General features: G+C 38.5%; 1 protein-coding gene across 2 annotated transcripts; it reads right to left on the reverse strand.

Annotated features, from left to right (window-relative positions):
• Positions 1-483: 483 nt before the first annotated feature.
• tmem147 (transmembrane protein 147) lies at positions 484-23,991 on the reverse strand. 2 transcript variants are annotated; one of them, XM_057835141.1, is made up of 8 exons: positions 23,881-23,991; positions 23,458-23,560; positions 21,353-21,422; positions 21,001-21,066; positions 11,723-11,859; positions 11,538-11,622; positions 11,276-11,397; positions 484-3,036 (listed from the first exon to the last, which is right to left on the reverse strand). In XM_057835141.1, exons 2-8 carry the CDS (start codon positions 23,532-23,534, stop codon positions 2,916-2,918), a joined length of 678 nt encoding a protein of 225 aa, XP_057691124.1. In that variant the 5' UTR covers positions 23,535-23,560; positions 23,881-23,991; the 3' UTR covers positions 484-2,915. The 2 variants fall into 2 exon arrangements, with proteins under 2 accessions (XP_057691124.1, XP_057691125.1); XM_057835142.1 differs by having other exon boundaries at positions 23,761-23,885.
• Positions 23,992-24,665: the final 674 nt, after the last annotated feature.

Genomic DNA, 24,665 nt, shown 5'->3' on the forward strand with positions numbered 1-24,665 from the left:
TTTACCGCTGGTTGTTCGGTAGATTTCAGGTTTAGCTCGCGGCGAGACTGCAGCGGAACGGCCTGCCGGCGGCGCCATCTTGCTTGCTAGAATTATTTTTTAGGATATATTATTTGTATGAATCGCCGATCTATCGCTATGCCCTACTATTCTATCGCTAAATTGTTTCATTTTTAGTCAAATATCTTCCATGTTCCCACTTCTGTCATCTCTAAGACAACGATGCGCTGAATGGCTGAGAGAGCCTGTATGGATGCGCTGATTGGCTGAGAGAGCGTGCATGAATGCGCTGATTGGCCGAAAGAGCCTGCATCCTGCTAGTTAGCTAGAGTGGACGTACCGCAGCTGTGTTAAACACGAGTTGTACCCGGCACTTTGCAATCTGTTTGTTTTCTGTTTGCCACCAGTATAAGACCAAATCTTACACAATGGCATGCTCAAAGCTGACCAAGAGAAGAAAAGTGAACAACGAAAATTGCCGTTTTAATGAGGGATGGGCTGACAAATATGCTTCCATTTTACTAACTGCAAGTACCAAACCTATGTGCTTAATATGCTTCAAGACAGTTGCTGTAATGAAAAACGAAAATGTGAAACACCATTATGTTAAAGAGCACAGCTCTTTTAAAGAAAAGTTCCCTTCTAAATCAGAAGTGAGAAGGCAAGAAATTAACAGGTTGAAGCAGTCATATCAAGAGTCAAGGAAGGTTATTGTTAAATCTATGACACAACAACAAATTGCAATGGAGTGCCCACTCAGTGTTGTGGCTGTTGGCCAAACATAAGCCGTTCTCTGATGGAGAAATAATAAAAGTGTGTATGACTGAAGAGATGGCAGCAATGTTCGATGGAAAAGAAAAGGCGGAAATGACCACAAAAATCAAACAAATCTCACTCTCAGATTCATCAACCACAAGACGCACTGAAGTACTGGCTGATGATGTGAGTAAATGGTTTTGTGACCCCCAAATGCCTTTTTCCTCATTGAGCAGTGTTTCACAGTTAAAGTTACTGTCAATAAATATTATGTTTGCACCTTAACGACAGAACTTGTCATTTATGTTCTGTACATGTGAACATGTACTGTGCTACTTGCACGTTTTTTGTCCAGCAGTGTTTTACAGATACAAAATGTACTGTCATAAGTTAATGTTTGCACGTTAATGACAGATCTTGTGAATTATTTAGTGTGCATGTGTAAACATTGTACTTCCATGTTTTTGTGTATTTTTAAGTTAAGAAAATGTTTTGTTAATTCATTTTTATTTAATCAGAATGTGCACTGTATTTTTGTTTGGTCAAAAGAAAACCACCTTTACCACCTTCGACCTGGCTTGTATTTGACCGACATTAATAAATGGAATCATGCTTGTATGAAAAAAAAAAATTGTGGACCTTCAAGATTTGTATTTGATGACCCCTGGCATAGAGCATGACAAATCTGGGTATAACAGTGAAACACTTGTGGCAGGGTTCTGCTAAAATGTAAACTGTACTGTACTGCAAAAACACCACTTGGCATTGAAGCAAGAGTAAATAATGCAGAGAATATAAACTGATATAATGCTCCATCCTTCATTGTGCAAGTACTCGCAGATCTATTCTTCTTTCTCCCTCAGAGAAGTGTAACACTGTACTTGTGAGAACTGGGCGATAGTTTTCTCAGGAATTGGTGCACAGGATGTTGAGCTTTTGTACAGAATTAAATACTCAGGTTAAATTATATAGAAGGGTGAGGATTTGCAAGAAATAACATAACAAAAGGCAATAAGGCTTGTTAGGATTAAGTACAAATTGATTGAGAAAACACTTGTAATAAGTGTATAGGTTTATCTGATGTTGTGGCCATTTAATGGAGCAGATATTTTAAAAAACAAAAATCCATTAAGAAAACACAATTTGGCGTGTGTAACGATTTGCAATCATGTATACTGAACAGGTTTAACATTTAAGACATTTCAACATTTATCCTTCCCGGAAACATGCTCACATTCAGCCCAATTATCAGTATGTGTGTAGTGTACCCAGCTTTGCCACGAACGATGTAGACAGCCACGTACAACAATATCCACCAAAACCTGCAGTTAAATATATCAAGAGAATATAACAAAAACTCAAATTCACATTTATTTAGATTTCATAGGAATGTCATCTTACAAAATCTTATAACAACATAACTAAGGTAGAATAGGCCATCAAGCAAATTCTGCTGTGTATTAATCACATCCAGACCAGATTTCGATTGAAGTGTGATGTGAAAGAGAAAGAATTTTTAAATGATTATTTCTCAGTTTATAATGAATTACTTTTTTTTAGTTATTGTATATAAATAAAATTATATTTTTAAGTATCCATATGAGGACAATGCATGTGTTGATATTCAATACAAAAGGCGTAACACGTGTGTTACATATGAAGGCTTAATTTGTTAACATGATTCAAAATTGTACACATTATAACAAAATCTCAGCATTTCAGTCAATATAAATGAAAATTTCGTCTGATGTAACACACATTCACCACAAAAATAAAATAAACCAAGCTCCATTGCAAGTCCTGAAAAAGCCTGAAGTGGTTTAATTACCATATTTACTGGACTATAAATTACACTTTTTTTTTCCAGTTTGTTTGGGCCTACATGATAATGAAGAAGCCTTTCATGGTAGTGATTTAGAGTGAGACAAAGAGTTTGGTAATTGAGTTATGTTGTATTGTTTAGGCTATAGTCAAATTAAAAGCTAATATGTTTCATTAACTGTGACTGATGAGTTTGACTTATGTACATGTATGCACCCCCCTTTCATTGTACATTTCTTGGCTGGCAACTTATTTTACTTCGGTGTGACTTAAAGTTAAAAAAATATGGTACCACTTGGTTGTTTAGATGTAAGAACAGTCAATAGTTAGTTTTAGACTTAGTTACTGTGCACCAGGGTGACAAAGAGGAAAAGTGAGCAGAGAGAGATGGCTCCGGTCAGCACAGCTTTCACCAACAACACGGTCCAGCTGCCCAAGAGAAAGGCGTGGATGAACAATCTGCACATACAGACATAAAAACAAAAGTTAGCAATTATGTTGCTAGAAAGACATTTAGTACACATTTAGCAAAATATGTTACCTGCAGGCTTAAGAATAACCCATGTATGGCATTTAAGACATTAAAGCTCACTTTGAAAAAATTTCAGGCCCCATTCAATTAATGGGACTACATGTTAGTGACATATTCAATCTAACACCAAATTATTCGCAAGTAGATCATCACCCCAATGTCAAAACAGTGTACTCTGATGTTGCCAATAATTGTGATGGACGTCCAATCCATTTGAGCTAGGAGGGTTGGCAGTGAATTATCATATACAGTGCCTTGCAAAAGTATTCGGCCCCCATGAATCTTGCAACCTTTCGCCACATTTCAGGCTTCAAACATAAAGATATGAAATTTAATTTTTTTGTCAAGAATCAACAACAAGTGGGACACAATCGTGAAGTAGAACAACATTTATTGGATAATTTAAACTTTTTTAACAAATAAAAAACTGAAAAGTGGGGCGTGCAATATTATTCGGCCCCTTTACTTTCAGTGCAGCAAACTCACTCCAGAAGTTCAGTGAGGATCTCTGAATGATCCAATGTTGTCCTAAATGACCGATGATGATAAATAGAATCCACCTGTGTGTAATCAAGTCTCCGTATAAATGCACCTGCTCTGTGATAGTCTCAGGGTTCTGTTTAAAGTGCAGAGAGCATTTTGAAAACCAAGGAACACACCAGGCAGGTCAGAGATACTGTTGTGGAGAAGTTTAAAGCCGGATTTGGATACAAAAAGATTTCCCAAGCTTTAAACATCTCAAGGAGCACTGTGCAAGCCATCATATTGAAATGGAAGGAGCATCAGACCACTGCAAATCTACCAAGACCCGGCCGTCCTTCCAAACTTTCTTCTCAAACAAGGAGAAAACTGATCAGAGATGCAGCCAAGAGGCCCATGATCACTCTGGATGAACTGCAGAGATCTACAGCTGAGGTGGGGGAGTCTGTCCATAGGACAACAATCAGTCGTACACTGCACAAATCTGGCCTTTATGGAAGAGTGGCAAGAAGAAAGCCATTTCTCAAAGATATCCATAAAAAGTCTCGTTTAAAGTTTGCCACAAGCCACCTGGGAGACACACCAAACATGTGGAAGAAGGTGCTCTGGTCAGATGAAACCAAAATTTAACTTTTTGGCCACAATGCAAAACGATATGTTTGGCGTAAAAGCAACACAGCTCATCACCCTGAACACACCATCCCCACTGTCAAACATGGTGGTGGCAGCATCATGGTTTGGGCCTGCTTTTCTTCAGCAGGGACAGGGAAGATGGTTAAAATTGACAGGAAGATGGATGCAGCCAAATACAGGAACATTCTGGAAGAAAACCTGTTGGTATCTGCACAAGACGTGAGACTGGGACGGAGATTTATCTTCCAACAGGACAATGATCCAAAACATTAAGCCAAATCTACAATGGAATGGTTCAAAAATAAACGTATCCAGGTGTTAGAATGGCCAAGTCAAAGTCCAGACCTGATTCCAATCGAGAATCTGTGGAAAGAGCTGAAGACTGCTGTTCACAAACACTCTCCATCCAACCTCACTGAGCTCGAGCTGTTTTGCAAGGAAGAATGGGCAAGAATGTCAGTCTCTCGATGTGCAAAACTGATAGAAACATACCCCAAGCAAATTGCAGCTGTAATTGGAGCAAAAGGTGGCGCTACAAAGTATTAACGCAAGGGGGCCGAATAATATTGCACGCCCCACTTTTCAGTTTTTTATTTGTTAAAAAAGTTTAAATTATCCAATAAATTTTGTTCCACTTCACGATTGTGTCCCACTTGTTGTTGATTCTTGACAAAAAATTAAAATTTTATATCTTTATGTTTGAAGCCTGAAATGTGGCGAAAGGTTGCAAGGTTCATGGGGGCCGAATACTTTTGCAAGGCACTGTATTAGTGCCATTGACGGTGATGGACTTAGGGTTAGTTAACTGTGAGAGGCTGACAACGCCACAAACTAGTTGGACCTATAGGCAAGTTTCCGAGGTACTTCCGCATTTCTGCTCGTGACTTTCGTTTTCCACATTCTCCAACCAAAAAACAATGGAGCTAGTGGCATCACTCATCAAAATCTATCAAAAAAGAATTTGGAAATACAGTATCCATTTGGCATAATCACGGCATGGGAGGACAACATGAAGAAATGGCTAAGAGTCACCACAACCAAAATATGTTTGTATTTTATTGATTTAATGGCTGTGGATGGAAACGCAAACAGAGACCTAAAAAAGCTCCGAGGCATTCAGTATCTACCTTCAGAGCAACAAAGTTGAATGTGTCCTGATATATGAATACGGGAATTTTTTTGTTTGTGAAGGAAGACCGTGCCACCACAAAGTAGTAACAGGTTACACGTTTTCTTGTTCGTTTGTTTACAGGTGGAAAACTCTTTTATGCAAGGGAAGACAACTTGATGTGATTCACAACAACATTTATGTTGATGGACATATATCATGACTAAGTGCATTCTATCTTCATGATGGAAAGCTCGATTTATGCTCCACCTTCATTAATTTTTTTCTACAAAAGAACAAAATTGTGATTTATTGACCTGTTTTGCACATGCACCAATTGTTTTAAATAAAACAAATTGAATCATGTTGTCCAAAAAGTTTTATTGCGATCAATATCTGCAATAAAAAAGAATAACATACTCTTTGTGTTTATATGTACATGTATGATGAGCTCATAATACCATAACTAATCTCACTAGATGAAAAATACCTTGAAGTATTTCCTTGTAACAAAAAAATCTGTGTCAGCCCTTGTGTATTCGGCATCTGTAATATTATTTGTAATTCTAGCTCATTTTGGTCACTCAAGTGGCCGTGTACACCTCATGTTAACACAGACTGCACAGATTCTTAGTATTTGTCCACAAACGATCCACATAGCGATAAGAACACACGATCTTTTAGGAAGATCCTTAGGTTTAAAGCACATCCTTAACTTATCGTCAGCTGCTGGTTTCGATCTAAGGCGTATGGCAAGGTAGATCCACACTGGCGCTTTGTAGCTACTAGCTGGTTGCTGATCAAAACATTCCACTTCCAACCATATATAGCTGCTTTAAAGAGTTCACGCACAGCACAGAAAGTCCCGGAGCCTCATCTACATCGTGCTGAATCGACTTTTGGAGATTCTGTAGATTCCTGTGGTTTGTAGGCCTGTTGCGATAAAAAATTTTGGGGGGCGATAATTTATCCCATAAATTATTGCGATATGCAATATTATTGCCCCCCCCCCCAAAATGTAAACCTATTTACAATAACACAGTGAGAATACAGTATGTATTAATAGATCAAGTACACCCATTTAAAACGCAATAAATGTTACTCTTAAATTCAAAAGTACTTTTTAAAAAATCACAACTAAAAACAAGAGACCATGCCTCTTTTAAGTAAAAGACAACAATATTAACACCACACAGAATAAATAAAATGTCTTTTTCAAGAAAAAAATAAAACTGCACTTAATAACTTAAGCATTTAGGCAAATAAAAACTTTTGCCCGCATAGCTTCTGCTACGGCGTTCCATGCGTAATATTCGGATTGGATGTTTTCCGAGGCACCCTGGAGCGCACGAAAAGGTGATGTTGTTTTGTTCATGTGACGTGGCAGTGAGAGAGGCAGACACCGCGTGCCGAGAGCCACAGTTTGAGGAAGTGTTGTTAGCACCGTGCGTTAATAAAAAACTAAGTTGTCAGCACGTCGTGTATATGATATAATTGACAGAAAAACACACATAATAGGACACCGTACAGCTTCCTTTGTAAATGTTGTCCTTATAATGATGATCTGCTGCATCATTAATCACTTTGTGACTTTCCACCTCCATGATGGAGCGTTCTTTGTCCATGTTCGCTGGTGTCTAAACTAGGGCTGCAGCTATCGAATATTTTAGTAATCGAGTAATCGACTGAAAATCCTATCGATTAATCGAGTAATTGGATAAAACATTTTTTAGGTAAAGAGCAATTATAAATATACATGGAAAAACTCATCTCAGATGTGACTAGAATAAAAAAAAAAGACCAATTCACTGCTTTCACTCCAAAAACTTTTAGATATTATAATATATAATTTCTTACCTAAAAATGCCATTACGCTTGATAACACACATCACTTAAAAGTTAGATGTTTTTCCAACGTGTTTCAATTTCCATTTGTGTCAAGCCATTTTTAAGTTCTAGTTAAGTTTTAAGTTAGTCTAAACTGTAAGTCCAGTTAGGATTTTGAGTTTTTGCAGTGTTCAAAATAAATGTATTGTAACATATCAGGTTATAATATGGTGGGGATATTTGCATGAGTTCCTGAATGCACCGCGTGAGCTGGCAAAATTAAACGATTCCTCGAGGTGAATAAAATTATTTGGATCAGTTTTTAATCTCGAGTTACTCGAGTATTCGTTTCAGCTCTAGTCTAAACCGTGAATAAGCAACTGGGCTCTTGACTCCAGGCCCGGCTTCGCCCATTTTGACTGTTGCGTCTCCGGTAAAAACAGAAAACAGCCTAAACCATCCGGCGGGCTCAGGCACACCGGAGATGATCCGCAGTCAATCCGGAGCACTGACGCGGCCGGTATACATTGACCAAAATATGATATATTGGGAACAGATTGGCTTTGGCGCTATTTTTGCCGGACCCTGACTGAAGCCGGAACGAAGACGCCTCTGGTGTATTTGGGCCCTTAATCCTCGTCGCAGCATATTGCGTAGATGGTAACAAGGAACCCGAACTTTTAACAGCACTTCTGACGCACCCAACAACATGCACGCACGGCGATAAATCGCAGCAGGAAAATTAACGCCTTCATTTTTATTCACCGTGCGCTAAATGGAATTATTGCATATTGCGACAGGCTTAGTGGTTTGAATTAACAATTTTAACTTTATCTACATACTGCTTACTTCAACCACACTTCATGTTGTTATGTCTAAACCAGAAGTCCATAGCAGAAAATGTCAAAGATGGCGCCAGCCAATTTTTGCTCAGGAAACTTGTGTATATCATTGTTTTTGAAATGCAAAAACATTTGATGCTGTTTTAACATACAAAATAATAAACAGCTAGCAAGGAGCAACAAACTACTACATTGGCTAGCACACCCCACAGGCTATATTTCAGTCCGACGTCATCCCAGCTTTCACCACAAAAAAGGGCTTCAAATATTTAGCAATAAATGCTCCTAGCGGTGGTTGCAGAGACTTGTGGGCTCTGTCACTGAAATGACAATTAAGGCTGGAGAGGTTGACAAATCATCTCTCACATATTTTGGACAAGCATACATTCACTGACATCAGACGTTGTTGAGTATGGATGGTAAACTATCAATGATGCCTGAAGAGTGACGCTAAAATTGGCTAAAAATAGCACAGTGACTTGCAAAATATGAAATTCTATTCTGACGAGGGCAAAAGGCTAAGGTTAAGCGCTGAGCAGCTGCAAAGCCTCACGTTAGCTATCAGCAAATTCACTCAACTCATCCAGTAACAGTAATGCTGCAGCATCTGCTTTAAAGGAGACAAGCAAAGGTTGATCAATAATGTATTTAATGTAATAAAGTATAGCTCTGCTTGGCTGAAGCAAACACACACCCATTACTCCCAGACCTAGATGGTTCTCAAAAACAGCTTAAAATCAACGTAAGACAAGATAAGGACGTGCTCCTAAAAATTGTTAAAAACCATTCCGTCTCCATTTATTATTATGAGTATTTAAAGTCCTCCTATCATGTCAGGAGTTACTTTACTTGATTTGATTGGACTTTACTAAGCCACACCCTGTAGTCTCCGTTTGTAAAATGAACCAAAAAAAGCGAAAAACAGTTTTAATCCCATTTCGCAGTTGGCCAGTGGTGGCCAGCATTTTAGTTGGTTTTTCAGGAGATTCAATCATTTTTATTGGAAAATGGATAACACGTGTTGTATACGGAACAATGGTAATTAAATGTTTTGTAGGAAATTGCTCCAACAAGGACACTGTCGATATAAGCTTCTATCTTTTTCCCCCCCGTCCAACCAAGCAGTGAGCTGAGTGGACTGAGCACATAAAGTGGACCAGCTGGTAAGCATTCTGTTGTTTTAAACAAAACATTTTACTGACAACTGCTTTGACCAAGTGGCAAATGACGTGTTGCCAGTGAAGAGTTATTAACAACGACAATGGAACCAAAACACTAAGGATTTAGCCAGCGTTGTCGGCCCTGGTGTCAACCAAAAGTACACCAGTAAAAATCTGTTTTATTATTTTTGAAGGATGGCGCACAAATGATTAGTTTTTCAATCGTTATCCATGCTGTTCTGTTCTGCTGTAAGATATTTACCATTAACCCCTCCCGGAGATTCGATGTTGATATCAATCCTAGTTGCTCTCTCTCCCACCCTGCCTCCCTCCCGCAGGGTGTTATGGAGAACTTTTGCCTTCCTCCATTGATCCACTTTCAATTTCAAATTGCGAAGCGTTGCACGAAAAAGTTAACAAATCCAGACTACTGTTTTCAATTGAGTCAGATGCACTCTGACAGGAAGTTTGAGCAGCGATTTAAATTATTTTTTTTACTGTGACGCACACAGTAAGCTGAGAAAAAAAATATCAATATCGCTAATGATTTGTGAAATTGAAGATAATCACCTTAACGTTAACGACACATAATATGTATTTATTCCATTTGTAGCTTCCAATGCATGGGTTCTTTCGGTATGGTAGATGTTGACTTTACGACGCCAGAGTCTCCCCTGCCATTTTGTCTCCAGTCTTTTTCTTTTTTTTAATTACCATGAACTATAACACACGTTTTTGCATAGTTATTTTGAGATTTAGGGGGTGTTAATGGGTAGTTAAAGGGTTAATCCCGAGCTATGCGGAAATTCAGGTTATGTCGCCAGCGTAGAAACAGAACTTGTTCGTAACCCGGGCACTACCTGCATTTCAATTTAGACTGATAATCTAATATGTAGGTGTTGGTATCAGTAGTTAATTCACTGCTGGACTTCCATTGGGAACAAATGCGCTGCAGGTGCCTCATGAAGACACGCCATTAGTTTCAGTGCAAATCAACTGATTGGCATCATTATTTATGTTTAGAATCTGACCAAGCCGATAAGAGAAAAACTTCACGGTAATGTGAGTCGCATGCTTCAACCGGGGTGAGGCATTCTTTCGAAATTCACACTCCAAAACATTTCAACAACAGTTATGTTCAAATAATGTAATTTAAATTTTCTCATAAAATTTGGACATTTTTTCTGGAAGGTTTAAAAATGTTTCTTTAGTAGTTTTTGAAAACAAAGGTTTGAAATGAACGGTGTAGGCTGAACCAATACACTTAAAGTCAGTATAAGTCAAGACATTTATTTTGCATAGATAATTATTAATGTCAAGTCCCCAGCAAAAATTGTACATGCAGGTTATGCCAGATAATCCCTACCAATGTTAAGACTAAACCTACGCCCTTGGCTGATAAGAGTATTTATTGTTGATAACTGTGCCACGCTAGTTAGGCTTCGTTCCTCCTCAAATCTGATTTTCAGGGCTGACTGTTTACACTATTTTTAGCATGTGTCCAAATTAGATCTAGGCCTGTTCAGACTGGGTCAAATTATTGACACACATGACAGGTTGCTGTGGCAAGAAAGATGTCATCCAGCATAGAGTGACGGCACGGACAGTCAAAACCATCTGAGCTGTTCAGACTGAGAAGAGTCTTATCCATATCAGATGAAACTACATCCTGTATGTGGTTTCAAACCATCAGGCAAAAATCTAATTCATGTGCTTTGTGACTGTTCAGATGACAAAAGAGCCATCCGATTCCTATCTGGATGGGCCAAAAATCAGATTTTGGCTGCCAGTCTGAACAAGACCTTAGACAACTACAACACACAAAAAAACGTACCAGCCTGCTGGTGGTTAGTTTGATCTGTTCATACAATTCTATAATATACGCCTTACCCTGGCACTACACTACATTCTAGCATCAGTTTGGGGGACCCTTGATGTAAAAGTCTTTGACCAACCTAGCAATAATGATTTTGAGATGTGGGACAAAACCGGAATATCCGGGGAGAAAAAATACAGGACATGCAAACTCCAGGCTGGAGCCCAGATTTGAACTCATGACCTCTGAAGTGTTGTTTTGTACATATGCAACAATGAGTGTGTTTACGGGTTCACTTACTCCATGATGAAGGACTTATAGACACAGAGTGCCAGAAGAACAGTAACAGGGAGCCTAAAGCTCTTGGGGAGGTCATAGCGTGTAAACATCCACACTACTGCTGCCATGGCAATATAATGGACCTGCATACAAGCAGAAAGAGGAGGAATACAAACTTTTGACATTTTAGCTCAAATGCATTTGTGGCCAGTGCTGCCATGAACAAACATTAGTGAGAAAAGGAGACACCAAGTGGAAAAGAATATGAATGGCAGCCACTCACCAAACTAATATTAGAGTCAAAACTCATCTGGATATATTTCCAGTCAAACTCGATCCCCCTGGCCCCGACCCACAGAGGAAGACATCTACATAAACACAGTACGGGCACTGGTTGAATGAAAAATAATTTCTTTAAATGGAACAAAATTAAGTCAGACATTTTATTAAAGGAAAGAGGATGTTTACCTTGACATTACAAGTTCAGCAGTTGCCCAGCCCATAGCAGCCACCATGATTTTGTACTCTCCTTTGCCAGCATTACGTGACATGACAAGATGCAATCCCAAAAGGTCTGCAAGGTCCACTGTTGATTTCATAAATTCCTGACAGCCGCACACAGGAAGAAAAGCTTTAGCTGTTTTCACCTCATAATGAACCTCTCGACAAACTCCAATACGTAAAAAGAAGTGATATAACAACAAAGTTTTGCCAAAACACCTTTGGCACAGGTGGAACATGAACCACGGGACAAATTTAATTTTGATACAGATTTTTTTTAAATGGATCATTGAAGTTCACCACATCATTTCTCCTGTTTGCTTACATTGCTGTACATTATGTAGGAAAGGGTGTGTCCCTTTACAAACAAGACACTTGGTGGAGCAGTACAGTATAGGAAGCATGACGAGGATGGACAACTTAGTCTTACCAGAGGCTAACCTAATTATCTTTATGAATGCACACTTGTTAGAGCCGGGCAGTTTATCGAAAATGTATAATTACCGAGATGGTTCACGATGGCCAACATAATTTTGACCATGTCGATAAATTTGTTTTTTCAATTAAACGAAAAAATGTGTCCTTTCAGCCCGCTTTGACTATGTGTTGTTCGGCTATGCTCATTCCCCTTTAAGAAAGTACAGGTAGTCCCCGGATTACCACAGACCCGGTTTACGCAATTTCGACTTAACGACGCCTGAGTCTCGTCATTTTTTTTTTTTTTTATTTACATCCTGACTTTTGTTTTGTGATGCATTCTTTTATTTTGGCGCAGGAAGCGTAGACCAGGAAACGAGCATATGTACAGACGCGCCGCCCACCCGACACGCGCACACAGAGGTGACAGCCTGCGTGCACATTTGTTGCTTGTGAAGCATCCAGAGGCGACAGCCATATATAACCCCTATTGTATTGGTTATTGTGCGTTTTCAATTGTGGTCAAATACTTGGGGCGAGTTTATGTGACGTTTTTTGATGATGTGCTGATGCTAACTGATACATGCTAATGTTTGTTATTGCTGTATCAACAGCTACTTGTAAATGCAAATTTGAATTGCTGTTGTTGAAGATGAGACTGATTTAATTTCATTTTAGTTTCATTTTGCAAGTGCTGATGTCATGAGCAGCTGAATAAAGTCAGCAAACCGGAGCTTAGCTCACTCTCTAGCTAGGACTTAGCTCCAACGTCTTGGCGAGGACAGTACAATGACGTAGAATACATGTTTTGGATCTTTTTTTTTTTGTTTGTTTTGTTTTTTTAAAGGGTGTTTTGAAGTATTAAAAGGGTTCATTCCGACTTACCCGGAAATCCGGGTTACATCGCAGGAACGGAACTCATTCCTAAACCGGTGACCAGCTCAGCATTCAGCATAAAGTATACATAATTCGACAGTGTAGCCTATAATATGACTGTTTAATGGCCACAGTTATTTTTCGTTGTGTGCTTGCTTTATTTTGTGTCATTACTGCCATCATAAAATCATGAATTTTTCATTAGCACAAAAGTTAGTTAAGTATAACAAGTATGTATAACAACATGTATAACACGTTAAGTATAAGCCTGTCGCAATACGCAATAATTCAATTTATCGCACGGTAAATGAAAATGAAGGCGGTAATTTTCCCGCTGCGATTTATCGACGTATGTGCGTGCGAGCGCGTGCGTGCAGCAGATGTGCAGCGGACGTGCTGTTAAAAGTTCGTCTTCCTTTTTACCAACAGCGCAATATGCTGTGATGAGGATTCATTCTGTTTTATTGACTTCTGGGTATGTTCTTTTATGGGTATGTTCATTTGAACCTAGCCTAAGGCTACGTTCATAATACTACAGGTCTTAATGCATGAATCCGATTTTTTCGTGTTTTTCCGACTCGAGTAAGGCATTAACTTGACGGTCTGAACGTGACAAGTCGCATAGAACTGGACCATTTAAAATCCGATTTGGGTAACTTTCGTATGTGGTCTAAATACGATCTCAGCAACATTTTTCCAGAATGTGGCTGGCGGTCTGAACTTTCAAGTCTCTGGAATCGGAATTCATGCAGCAATGACATCAGCAAGCGAAAGCGGCAGGCAGGACAGGAGCAATGTAGCTGTGCATTAGCTTCTAACTTGAACTCTGCTTTATGCACGAAGCGGGTTTGAACACGTTCATAAAAAATTAATGAAGAAAAGGATAAGCCTGACAATTTTCGATTTTAATTCTATGCGCCGAATGAGCAATATTTCAGTATTGCTTACATGGCCGAGACGGGGCAAACTGACACACCACGCCACGTCACGCACACAAGTCAAGACTTATGTGCGTGCGTGTATGCGCTCTATCAGTCCATATAAACTTTGAAAAAAGGACTAAACAGGGATTATTAATGTCTCTTATTTGGGTCATCTTTTTGGAAATCAAAATATGATCACCCTGGAATGACATACAGCTAGCATATGTGTAATTTGTTTTGATGCTTCTGCGCATGTGGTCACTTTGCTGAGCGCATCTTGGACTGCAAATTAGTGCGTATGCGTGATACTTGAATGGGCTCCATGGACAAAGGCAGTCTGAACAGGCACGCCAAAAAAACAGACATGACAAAAAATCGGATTTGCGCATTAAGACCTGCAGTATGAACCTAGCCTTATTAGTAAAGCCTTTTTTTTTTTACTGATACATAATGAATCTATTTTTCTCTGTTGTTGTTGAAGTGCAATTGTTTGTGTAACTACAACTTTATACCTCTGTGCCTAAATGCTTAGGCTATTGAAGTGCAATTTTATCTTTCCTTGAAAAAGACATTTTATTTATTCTGTTTCTGTGCGGTATTGATATTGTTGTCGTGTACTTAAAAGAGGCATGGTGTATTGGTTTTTATTTGGGATTTCTTAAAAAGTATTTTTGAATTTAAGAGTAAACGTTTATTGCATTTAAATGGGTGTACTTCATATTACTTAGTATTATTAATATATACTATATTCTTACTGTGTTATTGCAAATTGGTTAAAAAAAAATTTGGGGGGAGGGTGCAATAATATTGCATATCGCAATAATTTATGAAAGAATTTATCGCCCACTAAAATATGTTATCGCGACAAGCCTAGTCATGGGTTATTAATTATTTCTTTATTTATTTCCTTTTCAGAGGTGTGGTTAAAAAGGTGAGAAGGTTGTGGAGCAAATATGTTCCGGTACACTGTACAACTAGGGCTGTCCCAAACGACTAATTTTCTCTTGATTAGTCAGCCGACTATTTTTACGAGTAGTCGACTAATCTAATAATGTCCACGCCCCCCTTTTAAAAAAAAAAAAAAAAAAAAAATTTAGCAATGATGTTTTGATGATGCTTATTTATTCACAAAAACATTTTGAAACACTTAAATTATTTATTAAAGTACAAATAAACACGTAAATAACAACAATAAATCACAAATAAACAGTGAGGTCAAATGCTTATAGCAGACATGTCCAAAGTCCGGCCCGGGGGCCAAATGCGGCCCGTGGTCAAATTTCATCCGGCCCCCAGCCTCTGTCATAAAATCAATAACATCTGGCCCGCACACAGACTTAATAAATTGGTCAGCAGCACTGCAACCAGCATATGAAGTAGCTTACACACGAAATGCTGCTCCTCATTTACCCACTAAAAGGCAGCAGCACTTTAACCCTTTATTGCCAAATGTATCGCATTTGATACATATATTCATTCATGATTTTCAGACTAATTTATAATTTTGACATTTCTTTTTGGGGAAAAAAAAATGATGGATGCAAGTCGACACATGCATCTGCAGGTTCCATGAGAAAAAAACATGATTTAGCATGGGTTATAGATATTAGAGCGCTTATTACACATATTCATTTTGACTTTTCACAAATTTGAAAAAAAGGTTTCATTAGGACCTTATTTTTCAAATTTCGGGATTCTCTGATAATTGGTTCCTGTTGCAGGTATTTAAGGGCTAAGCAACATTACTCCGTGTGACCCTCTACTTCCAATTTTCTAAAATGGCGACAATCAACTAAAAAAAGTTGACTGTGAAGGCTGACGCTTCAAGGATTGGTGGAAACTGGACTATTTCTTCACTAAAATATGCAACAACTGTGTCTTGCCTCATTTGCAAAGAGACAGTTGCTGTTTTTAAAGATTTCAATGTGAGGCGATATTACCAAACAAGACACGCCGACATGTACGACAAGATTACAGGGAAGATACGCAACGAGAAATTGAAGCAACTTGAAGCTAGTTTAATTTCACAGCAGTAGTATTTCGCAAGAGCCCGAGTGTCAAAAGACAACGCCGCAAAGGCTAGTTGCGAGATTGTTGAAATTATTCATTAAAAAAATAAAGCAAATGTGACACACTGAATGACTTGCTAAATTTTGCTTAAATATATTGTTCTACGTAAAGGACGTCAGTCAAGGTCGGCCCCCCACATTTTTACCACGCCAAATCTGGCCCCCTTTGCAAAAAGTTTGGACACCCCTGGCTTATAGCATTAACCAGTGCAAAAAATGGAATGTAAACAGATTCAGAACACTGACTTCGCCTTTCCAACATGATTTAAAACAATTCTTTAAAAATATCTAGCATTAATAATATACTTCTTTCTTGTCTTTGTTTTTCACTTGTATTATTTTGTTTGTAATTTTCTGTTCATCTATGTACATGAAAAATTGAATACAAATCTCTGATACTAATATACTATACTACTATATATAATAGTATTATAATCATTGCCACTCAGATTTTTCATAAAGGGTGTAATTTTAAACCTATTCTTAGTGTATAATCTAAATTCTGTAGTAAGTGGGATTAACTCCAGAAATCGTTATTTATATGAAGAACATGACATGCTTTTATTTTGAAATGTTCGCCGGAAGTGTATTTGCTAAACCGCGAACCGGAGGATTTACACTCCGCAAAAAAAGCTCTTTTTGTCATTGCATGAGGTGTCAGTAGTCAATTTTATTTTTTCATTTTTTTCGTTTCAAATGCTGTTAAGCAGCAATTTTTCCTGTTTATAGTGTCACCTTTTAACCGCAAGTTTGCATTTTAGAGAGGACTGCCAATGTTTTATAGCAGGCTAAAGTAGGTTGTCTTTTTTCCCCATTAGCATCAATGTAGCAATGCTAAAGTTTACAGTGTTTAATACATGTGTTTCCTTATTTTGTATGATTGAATTTACGGTGTGTTGATGACCAATTAACTTCTGTGAAAGGAACTGTGGCCTATACTACGAAGCCAGTTTTCTGGCTTAGCAGGGTAACTTCGAGAGTAACTTCATCACGTGCGACCTAAGTTCGCAGCTAAGCGAGACTACGAAAGGTGGATATGTTGGAACCGAGAAGTGTTGCCATGACAACACACGCCACACGCCAAACCTGGTCGTCTCAGAGTTAGATCTTGCTTAACCCCAGAATTCTAATTAACCACGATATAATTAAACAGCACTCCGCGGACGTGTCCTCCTGACAATGACAGCGTACCTGGACGACCCATACGACATTGGCGCGCGGATTGTGAGGGGCTCTCTTCAGAGGGCACGGGTTTTTGGAGACCGCCAGAATCCGCTGGCGTACCCGGAAGATGTTCTCCATGAAAGATATAGATTTTCAGCTGAGGGAATTCTTTACCTGTGCCAACTGATCGAGGCGGACGTCACTATAATGTAACCCGCCGAAGTCAGGCCCTCACAAACGGGCAGATTGTGTGCCTTTCCGTGCGCTCTTTCGCCAGGGACAATATATGCATTCCAATGGTGATGCTGAATATCTGCGTAAGAACACTGTATGCCGTGCGATTCGAAGTGGGGTATGGAAACGCTTCAAATTGATCGTTGAAATTGCTGAATGTAAACGAATGCTGAGCTTTGCTCTCATATACAAGAAATATATTTAACGGACTTTACCAGCGTTATTTCGTTGTGTAAATGAGTTAATAATAATCATAGAAATATGTAGACTATGTAAACATTGAGAAAACTTGCGTTTTTTTCTGCCAACTGGAAGAGATTAAATTAAATGTCAAATCCACTGATAGGACAGACGCACAAATATAAAAGATATAAATGTTTATTGAATACTCATCTTACTGTTAAAAACTTATCTTAACTGTGAAAATTCGTTACAAAAGACGGGCTTTAATTCACGCAACAACGCATGGCATCCCCGCATTTCCTTCTTCTCCTGAGTCCTCACAAAGATAACATAAAATTATGGGGGGGGGGGGGGGGGGGGTCGGGTCGGGCTTGGGCCTGCAAATAAAGTTAATTGATCGGGCTCGGGTCGGGCTTGATTTTTAGGCCCAAACTAAGGAAAAAAAAAAAAAAAGGACATATGTATTCATACAGTCAATGGGACTAAACATACAATTATCCTGCTTCATGTGGTGATGCGCGATAAATTATTTCTTACTGTTAACGTACCAAATCTTATTTTATTGTCCTGACAGCAGGCTTTATTCCTTTGCATGGACATAAGTAAACTGGCATATTGACGCATTCACAAATCACACGATCTGTAAATTCGCTGTCAACAGACCCGTCGCGCTCTACTCGCTGAAACGATGTTCGATTTCGCGGTGAGGGTGGATTTTAATTCCTCATAACTCCGCATGATCATCGCGCATTCCTCCTCCGTGAAGTAAGGTGCCCGTGCCATCGTCACAAGTAGTGTTTGACTCTGGTCTCCGCCCCCTTTTATGTGAACACGCAGTAACTCTGACTGGGTTGACACAGGTTCGACTAATCAACCTCATAATCAGCGTCGTAGCACCGACTGACCACAAACTAGACAACCAGGTTTTGTCAACTCTGGTTACCCGCTGGTAAACTGGATTACTTCTGGGGAGGTTGAACTCAGTTCGTAGCATAGGCCACTGGAGGCTCAAATGCCATCAAAACGCACGTGTACAAGCACGCACGAATGTATGCACGTACGCACGCGACGATAAAACGCAGCCGTGAAAATTACCGCCCTCATTTTTATTTACCGTCCAATAATTGGACTTATTGCATATCGCGACAGGCTTAGCAAATACAATAAAACATGTCGTTATTTAGTTAAGATAGACTTACAAACTGGGTGACGGCGCTTTAGGTGTTCATTCACGGCCGACGTGCAGCCAAGACTACCATTGAAGAGAAAGAACAACAGTGTACCTTCCTTTGTTTCGTAGCAATAAGTCAATGTTTTGGCTACTCTGGTGCGCTTTTTTGGCTTTGTACCGCTTTCCCTGCTTGCATACTATGCGTCCGACATTAAAAAAAAAAAAAATCTCCCAACCTCCCCTTAAAACTTTTCTCCCCTGATCCACACAATTCACGTAGGTCGCCCTTTTTGACTTCAAAACGGCGAATTTCGCTGAAAGGTGAGAGATTTTCATGCCTGATAACTTATTGTGTGTGGGGGGGTGGCATGCATGTGTGCGTGGGTGAAGTTCAGAAAATGCGGGAGAAAACCTGAAACCTTGAAATAAACACTTGTGTTGAGTAATCATGTCACAGCAGCCATAAACAATAACTTGTTTGATACTCGGTCATCTCTTTGAAGTTTACTGTTCAAGCATCTCTTGGTGTAAGTCATTTGTGTTACACTGAGTCTGACATTTTTTCACAGTGACCATAGCAATATTTATAATGTTGTACAGTGGTACCTCTATATACGAAGTAGATTCGTTACAGAACCTAGTTTGTAAGTCGAAATGTTCGTATGTCAAGCAGGATTTTCCCATAAGTATACATTATAATTCCATTAATTCATTCCACTGCCCGAAAACCTGCACTAAATCCTTAATAAATACTGCTGTACTATTGCAAATAGCAATTACACAGAGCAAAACAAGTAAATTGTGAATAAAAATTGGAATCTTAATAGCAGTAATAATACCTGTAATAATGTAACGAAATGGTTTCTAATGTGGCAGATGTATTTTTGCGTGGTATACCTGAACGCACCGCGTGGTTGACGTGCCAGAGGGAGGGAGGACTTTTCACTTTACATGGGTAGTTGCGGGGGACTGTAGGCGTGTTGTGTTGCACAAGTTGATGGAATAAATGGCTAGAAACCTGACGAAGCTGGCGATTTCTTTGGCGATGTTACCACAATAATAATTGTCACCTTAACTTATCACGACTGGCGAACGGAGGTCGGAGGAGGACCGTCAAGAGTAGACATTCAACGGCCATATTGTCGATCCATTTTACGGATGCGTATATGACCTGTCATAGATCGTCATATTTCGAGCATGTCGTCGGATGTAGAAACAAATGGCAAGTCAAATTTATTGTCGGATGTCGAAAAGATCGTGTGTCGAAGCGATCAGATTTCGAGGTACAACTGTACATTGTCATACAAGCCGTTATAAATGTTTATACTTGAATGCTTATTTTTTACAATATACTTTTAATATACTTCATGTATACACTGCATGTACAATTGTTAACCCTACACTGGCTCCCTGTTCACCTCCGTATTGAATTCAAAATCCTCCTTCACACCCATCACTCTCTACACGGTGTAGTCCCCACCTACCTCACCGAACTCCTCACATCACATACTTTAGCCAGAACCCGGTCAGGCCAACAGCACCGTCTACTCCCGCCCAGGACTCGGCTCAAGACTATGGGCGACAGGGCCTTTACAGCTGCTGCTCCCAGTCTGTGGAACGCCCTCCCAGACCACCTCAGAGCCCCGCAGACGGTGGATGCATTTAAAAAATGACTAAAAACTCACCTTTTTAAAAAAGCTTATTGTAGCTAATTTTATTTGACTGTCTTACTTTTATCTGATTGGTATTTGATTTGATCTGTGCTTGTGTCTGTTTTGTTTTTACTCTTTTATTCTTAGTCTTTTTCATTTTATTTATTATTATTTTTCTTTTTTTGGCAATGTGCACTTTGAGATTTGTTTTTCAAATGTAAAGTGCATTATAAATAAAATGCATTATTATTATTATTATTATTATTATTATAAAATATGTTAAATTGAAAGCTGGTAAATAAATAAACAAGAAACTAATAATAGTTTGCATTTCATGCAATGATTAAGATTTTCAAATTATGTCATCGTCCGCTTGGGTTCATTTGTCATTTATAGTTATCGAGGTAAATCTACGCAATATACAGTGATAAGTACTTAAGGCAATATCGCCCAGCCCTAATAAATGTTAATATGTAATGTTTTGAATATTGTCTTTGGTGTAAATATACCCAATGTTCTGCCTTGTGAGCAGTTGGGATGTTAGTTGGTAACTCACCCCTACAAAGTCATAGACTCCAGCTCCTCCTTCCCAGGTGGGGAAAAAGGTGGCAAGGAACAACATCTGGCATACACAAAAACAACAAAAATGATTCACACTGAGGTTCTTAATGTTTTGAAGGCACCATTAGCAAGATTTTCAAAACAAGATTTTCGGTGCTATATAGTGAATATGACACTTAATACTTATGCCTATGTACATCTGGCCTAGGACTACAGAAGTAAACTAGCCTTTTGGCTAATTCTGGAATATTTTACAGCAAGTAATAACATTAATATGCACTGTTCTTGTGAATAAATAATGTCATATTTTACTTAAAGTTGAGCGCTAAACTAAAGAGTTCACTCACTTTGCAGAGCTGGACAAACAGGTAGGTAGCTCCAGCTTGGACACACCTCCAGAAAGCATTGTACTCAGAACTAACAATATGATACAGAGGGTGAACAAGATACGTTATTTGAAAAACAAAGCACAGGAAAGAAGTTTGAACTGCGCCTTAAATTCTTGCAAAATACTTAAAAGCCTCGATATTAGTGTTAAACATAAAGTACCAACATATGCACAATGCCAAGAAGATTATGCAGACCCTAACAAAGCTCTGACATTAAGCTGATTAGTAGATCCTTTTGTCTCTACTCCAAGAAACTGAAGCATGCACCAAAATAGCTACTATGTGATACATCATAAACAGTAAAGCATTTTTCAAATGTGGTTAATTTGTATAATGAAGAAACGCTGATAACATTGTGGAAATTTTGTGCCAGATCACTGCTCTGTACATGCGCAAACATCAGGGGAGGTCTCAAATAAATTAAATAAATATGTATATTGACTGCTGTTTAATACAAAAAAAAATCCTTAGGATTCTACAAAAATGTTGCCTCATAACCAAACTAAAAAAGTTCATTAACTACCTTCTTAGAAGGGTGTTGCTAATTTTGATTCTCTGAGGTTTTCTGCCTAACCCTTTTTAATCGAACATTTTTTTTAGTTGTTTTGTTTTAAATAGTATATACTGTATAGAGCCATAATAATTTTACTATTATAATTGGATTAATCATGTTCTATGGCTGTATCAAGTAGACGTGCCAATTACCAATTTCAAGGTATACCGTTGTATGAAAACGTCATGGTTTCAAAACCGCAAAACTTTTCCGTCATACCATCCCGAAGGTTCCGTATTAGCTATTTTTATGTCCCAAAAATGCATGGAGAAATCCCTCACAGCTGCTAGGCTCAACCCTCCCCTACCGGTTGTTGCTCAGTGTCAGTGAGTCAGCTGTGCTCCATGATGGCTGGAGGAGGTAAAATTCCTGAACTTTTTTTCCCCATCAAAGAAAACAAAATTGCTGGTATGGGAATACTTTGGCTCCAGAAAAGTTGCATACGACCGTGGTTTAGAGGAGGAGGGCCAACAAACATGTAAAACATGTTTGCGGAGGGTGGCTGCCGAGGAGGCAATAGCTCCAATATGAATTCGTATTTATACAAAATCAAAGGTCAGTAAACACTGTCATTAATGTTTCCCACCAGCTACCAGAGTTAACTCCAGCGTGGTTAGTGTGTCTAGCGGTGGTAAAAAGTGTTGTTTTTTTCTCTTTGGTAACTGTCTGAGTCGAGACGGAGAGTGTGTGTATAATGTAAACATAATATGAGTCATACACACGTGCTTTTTATGGAAAATAATTCAATTATTTTTGTTTTGATGGTAATAATGTTGAGCTGTGGGTTTAGGCTCACCTAAAGGACTGCATTTATTTAATTATATTTACAATATTTATTTTAACTTAACATCATACTTATGTTACAATTTGCTAAAATGTCTTGAAAACTGATAATCCTGTTCAATGGAGAAAAAGTCTTTTTTTTTAAACCCAGATATCTCAATGTAACACATTTTAGAGCTGTACCCAGATAGCAGACCGACTTTGAAAATATGCTGGATCAACATTCCGCTGTCGATCTTGTATTATTGAATGAACATCTCTTTTGCACCCTCAATTAATGTTGTTTCAACGTTGAAATCCTTACAAAACCTAAAAGTCATTTCGTTTGTTAATAATATTGGAACAACGTTGAATCAATGTTATGTTTTCGACCAAAACGCCCACTCATCCATAATTCAGTGATTTTTAATCATATTTCCCGGTCAATCATAAATCAACTATTTGTCAATATGAGTTCATCAACTATAAAACAACGTTAACCCGAACATCGCTTGACATACCATAGAACAACGTTGTTTCAACGTCACTTGACCTTTTCGATGTCAACCATACTGATGATTTTGATGAAAAATCGACGTTTATTCAGTGTCGGTCTGCTATCTGGGTAATTGCAATACCGAGAGATACCGTGCAACTGTGATATTTTGGCTCAAGGTTATCATACAGAATTTCATACCGGTATATGCCTAGCATCAAGATTAGACACAGATTTAAAAGAGAAACTTACAGCCCGCTGCACTTGTATGTTATAAAGTAAGGGAAATACGCCAACGCAAAGCAATTTCCAAAATGAAATAGGGTCATGATGGCTGCTCAAATAATCCGGTAGCCTGTAAAAAGATACATTTAAACAGGAAAGAACAAGAGAGTATTAGTGCATACCAAACGATATACGTAAAGCACATTAATAAAGTTTGTTCACATAATTGGAGTAATGTTGAATATTACAACTAAACAAATCAAATTTATGCGGTAACTGACTGAAAGTAATTTGATTGTAAGGAAGCTGCACCGGCTTGGTCAAACTCACTGTGACACCAAACCATCATGTCCATCGAGCCACGACGGAACTCGATATATATAAGCACTTCAAAGACTTCAGAAACATTCACCGTAGAATAAAAATCAATATTGGTAAAACGTCACTTACAACAAATATAACTGTAACGGATTAGGAGAACGTCATGCAGCGCTGAATGACAACCGGAAACTGGTGTGGTCCTACATTAAAATCCCTCCGACAGTGTAAAAGGAATCCATTTGCCGAAGGTTCCACAGCATGCGCTCAATTTACATTACTACAGTACTGTGACTTGAGTTTGAAAGCAATGTATAATGGGAAAAGGAAAAAGAAACAGCCGTCACTGAATCACTCTTATTGCAAACCTCATATTTGATTTGAAAGAAACAAGGGCCAATGGAAAAACAAAATACAAAAGGCATAAAGTATGGTTTAGAATTATATCCTTTTACCGTGATACACATAAAAAAAAAATCAAGAAATCAAAGCGCACCAAAAGTTCTATACAGTTTTTGCCCAAAACACGGTTCTACCAAAATTTGACAAACAACCTAATTTATTTCCACTGGTCCCAATCATTTCCATAAAAACAAAACAAAACAAAAAAAATGACAACAGGAATATCAACAGGAAGTGCCCCGAAAAAGACCCATAGAACAGTAATTAAGTGACTCAGAAATGCCCCAAAATCAATGCACCCCCCCCCCCTCCCGACGAAAAAATAAAATAAAATTGAAAAACAAAGAAAAAACAAAAACAAAAAAAAAATCAAACAACCGAGGAAATAATTCTATGAAAACAGTGGGGGGTAAAACGCCCAAAACAGAACAGCAGAACAGAACAGAAAAACTGCACAATTCAGAAAACATTGCAAATCCGTGAAAAAACACAGAAATTAATCCACACAAAATCAC

This window comes from Corythoichthys intestinalis, chromosome 4, assembly GCF_030265065.1.
Source record: "Corythoichthys intestinalis isolate RoL2023-P3 chromosome 4, ASM3026506v1, whole genome shotgun sequence".
NCBI lineage: Eukaryota > Metazoa > Chordata > Actinopteri > Syngnathiformes > Syngnathidae > Corythoichthys > Corythoichthys intestinalis.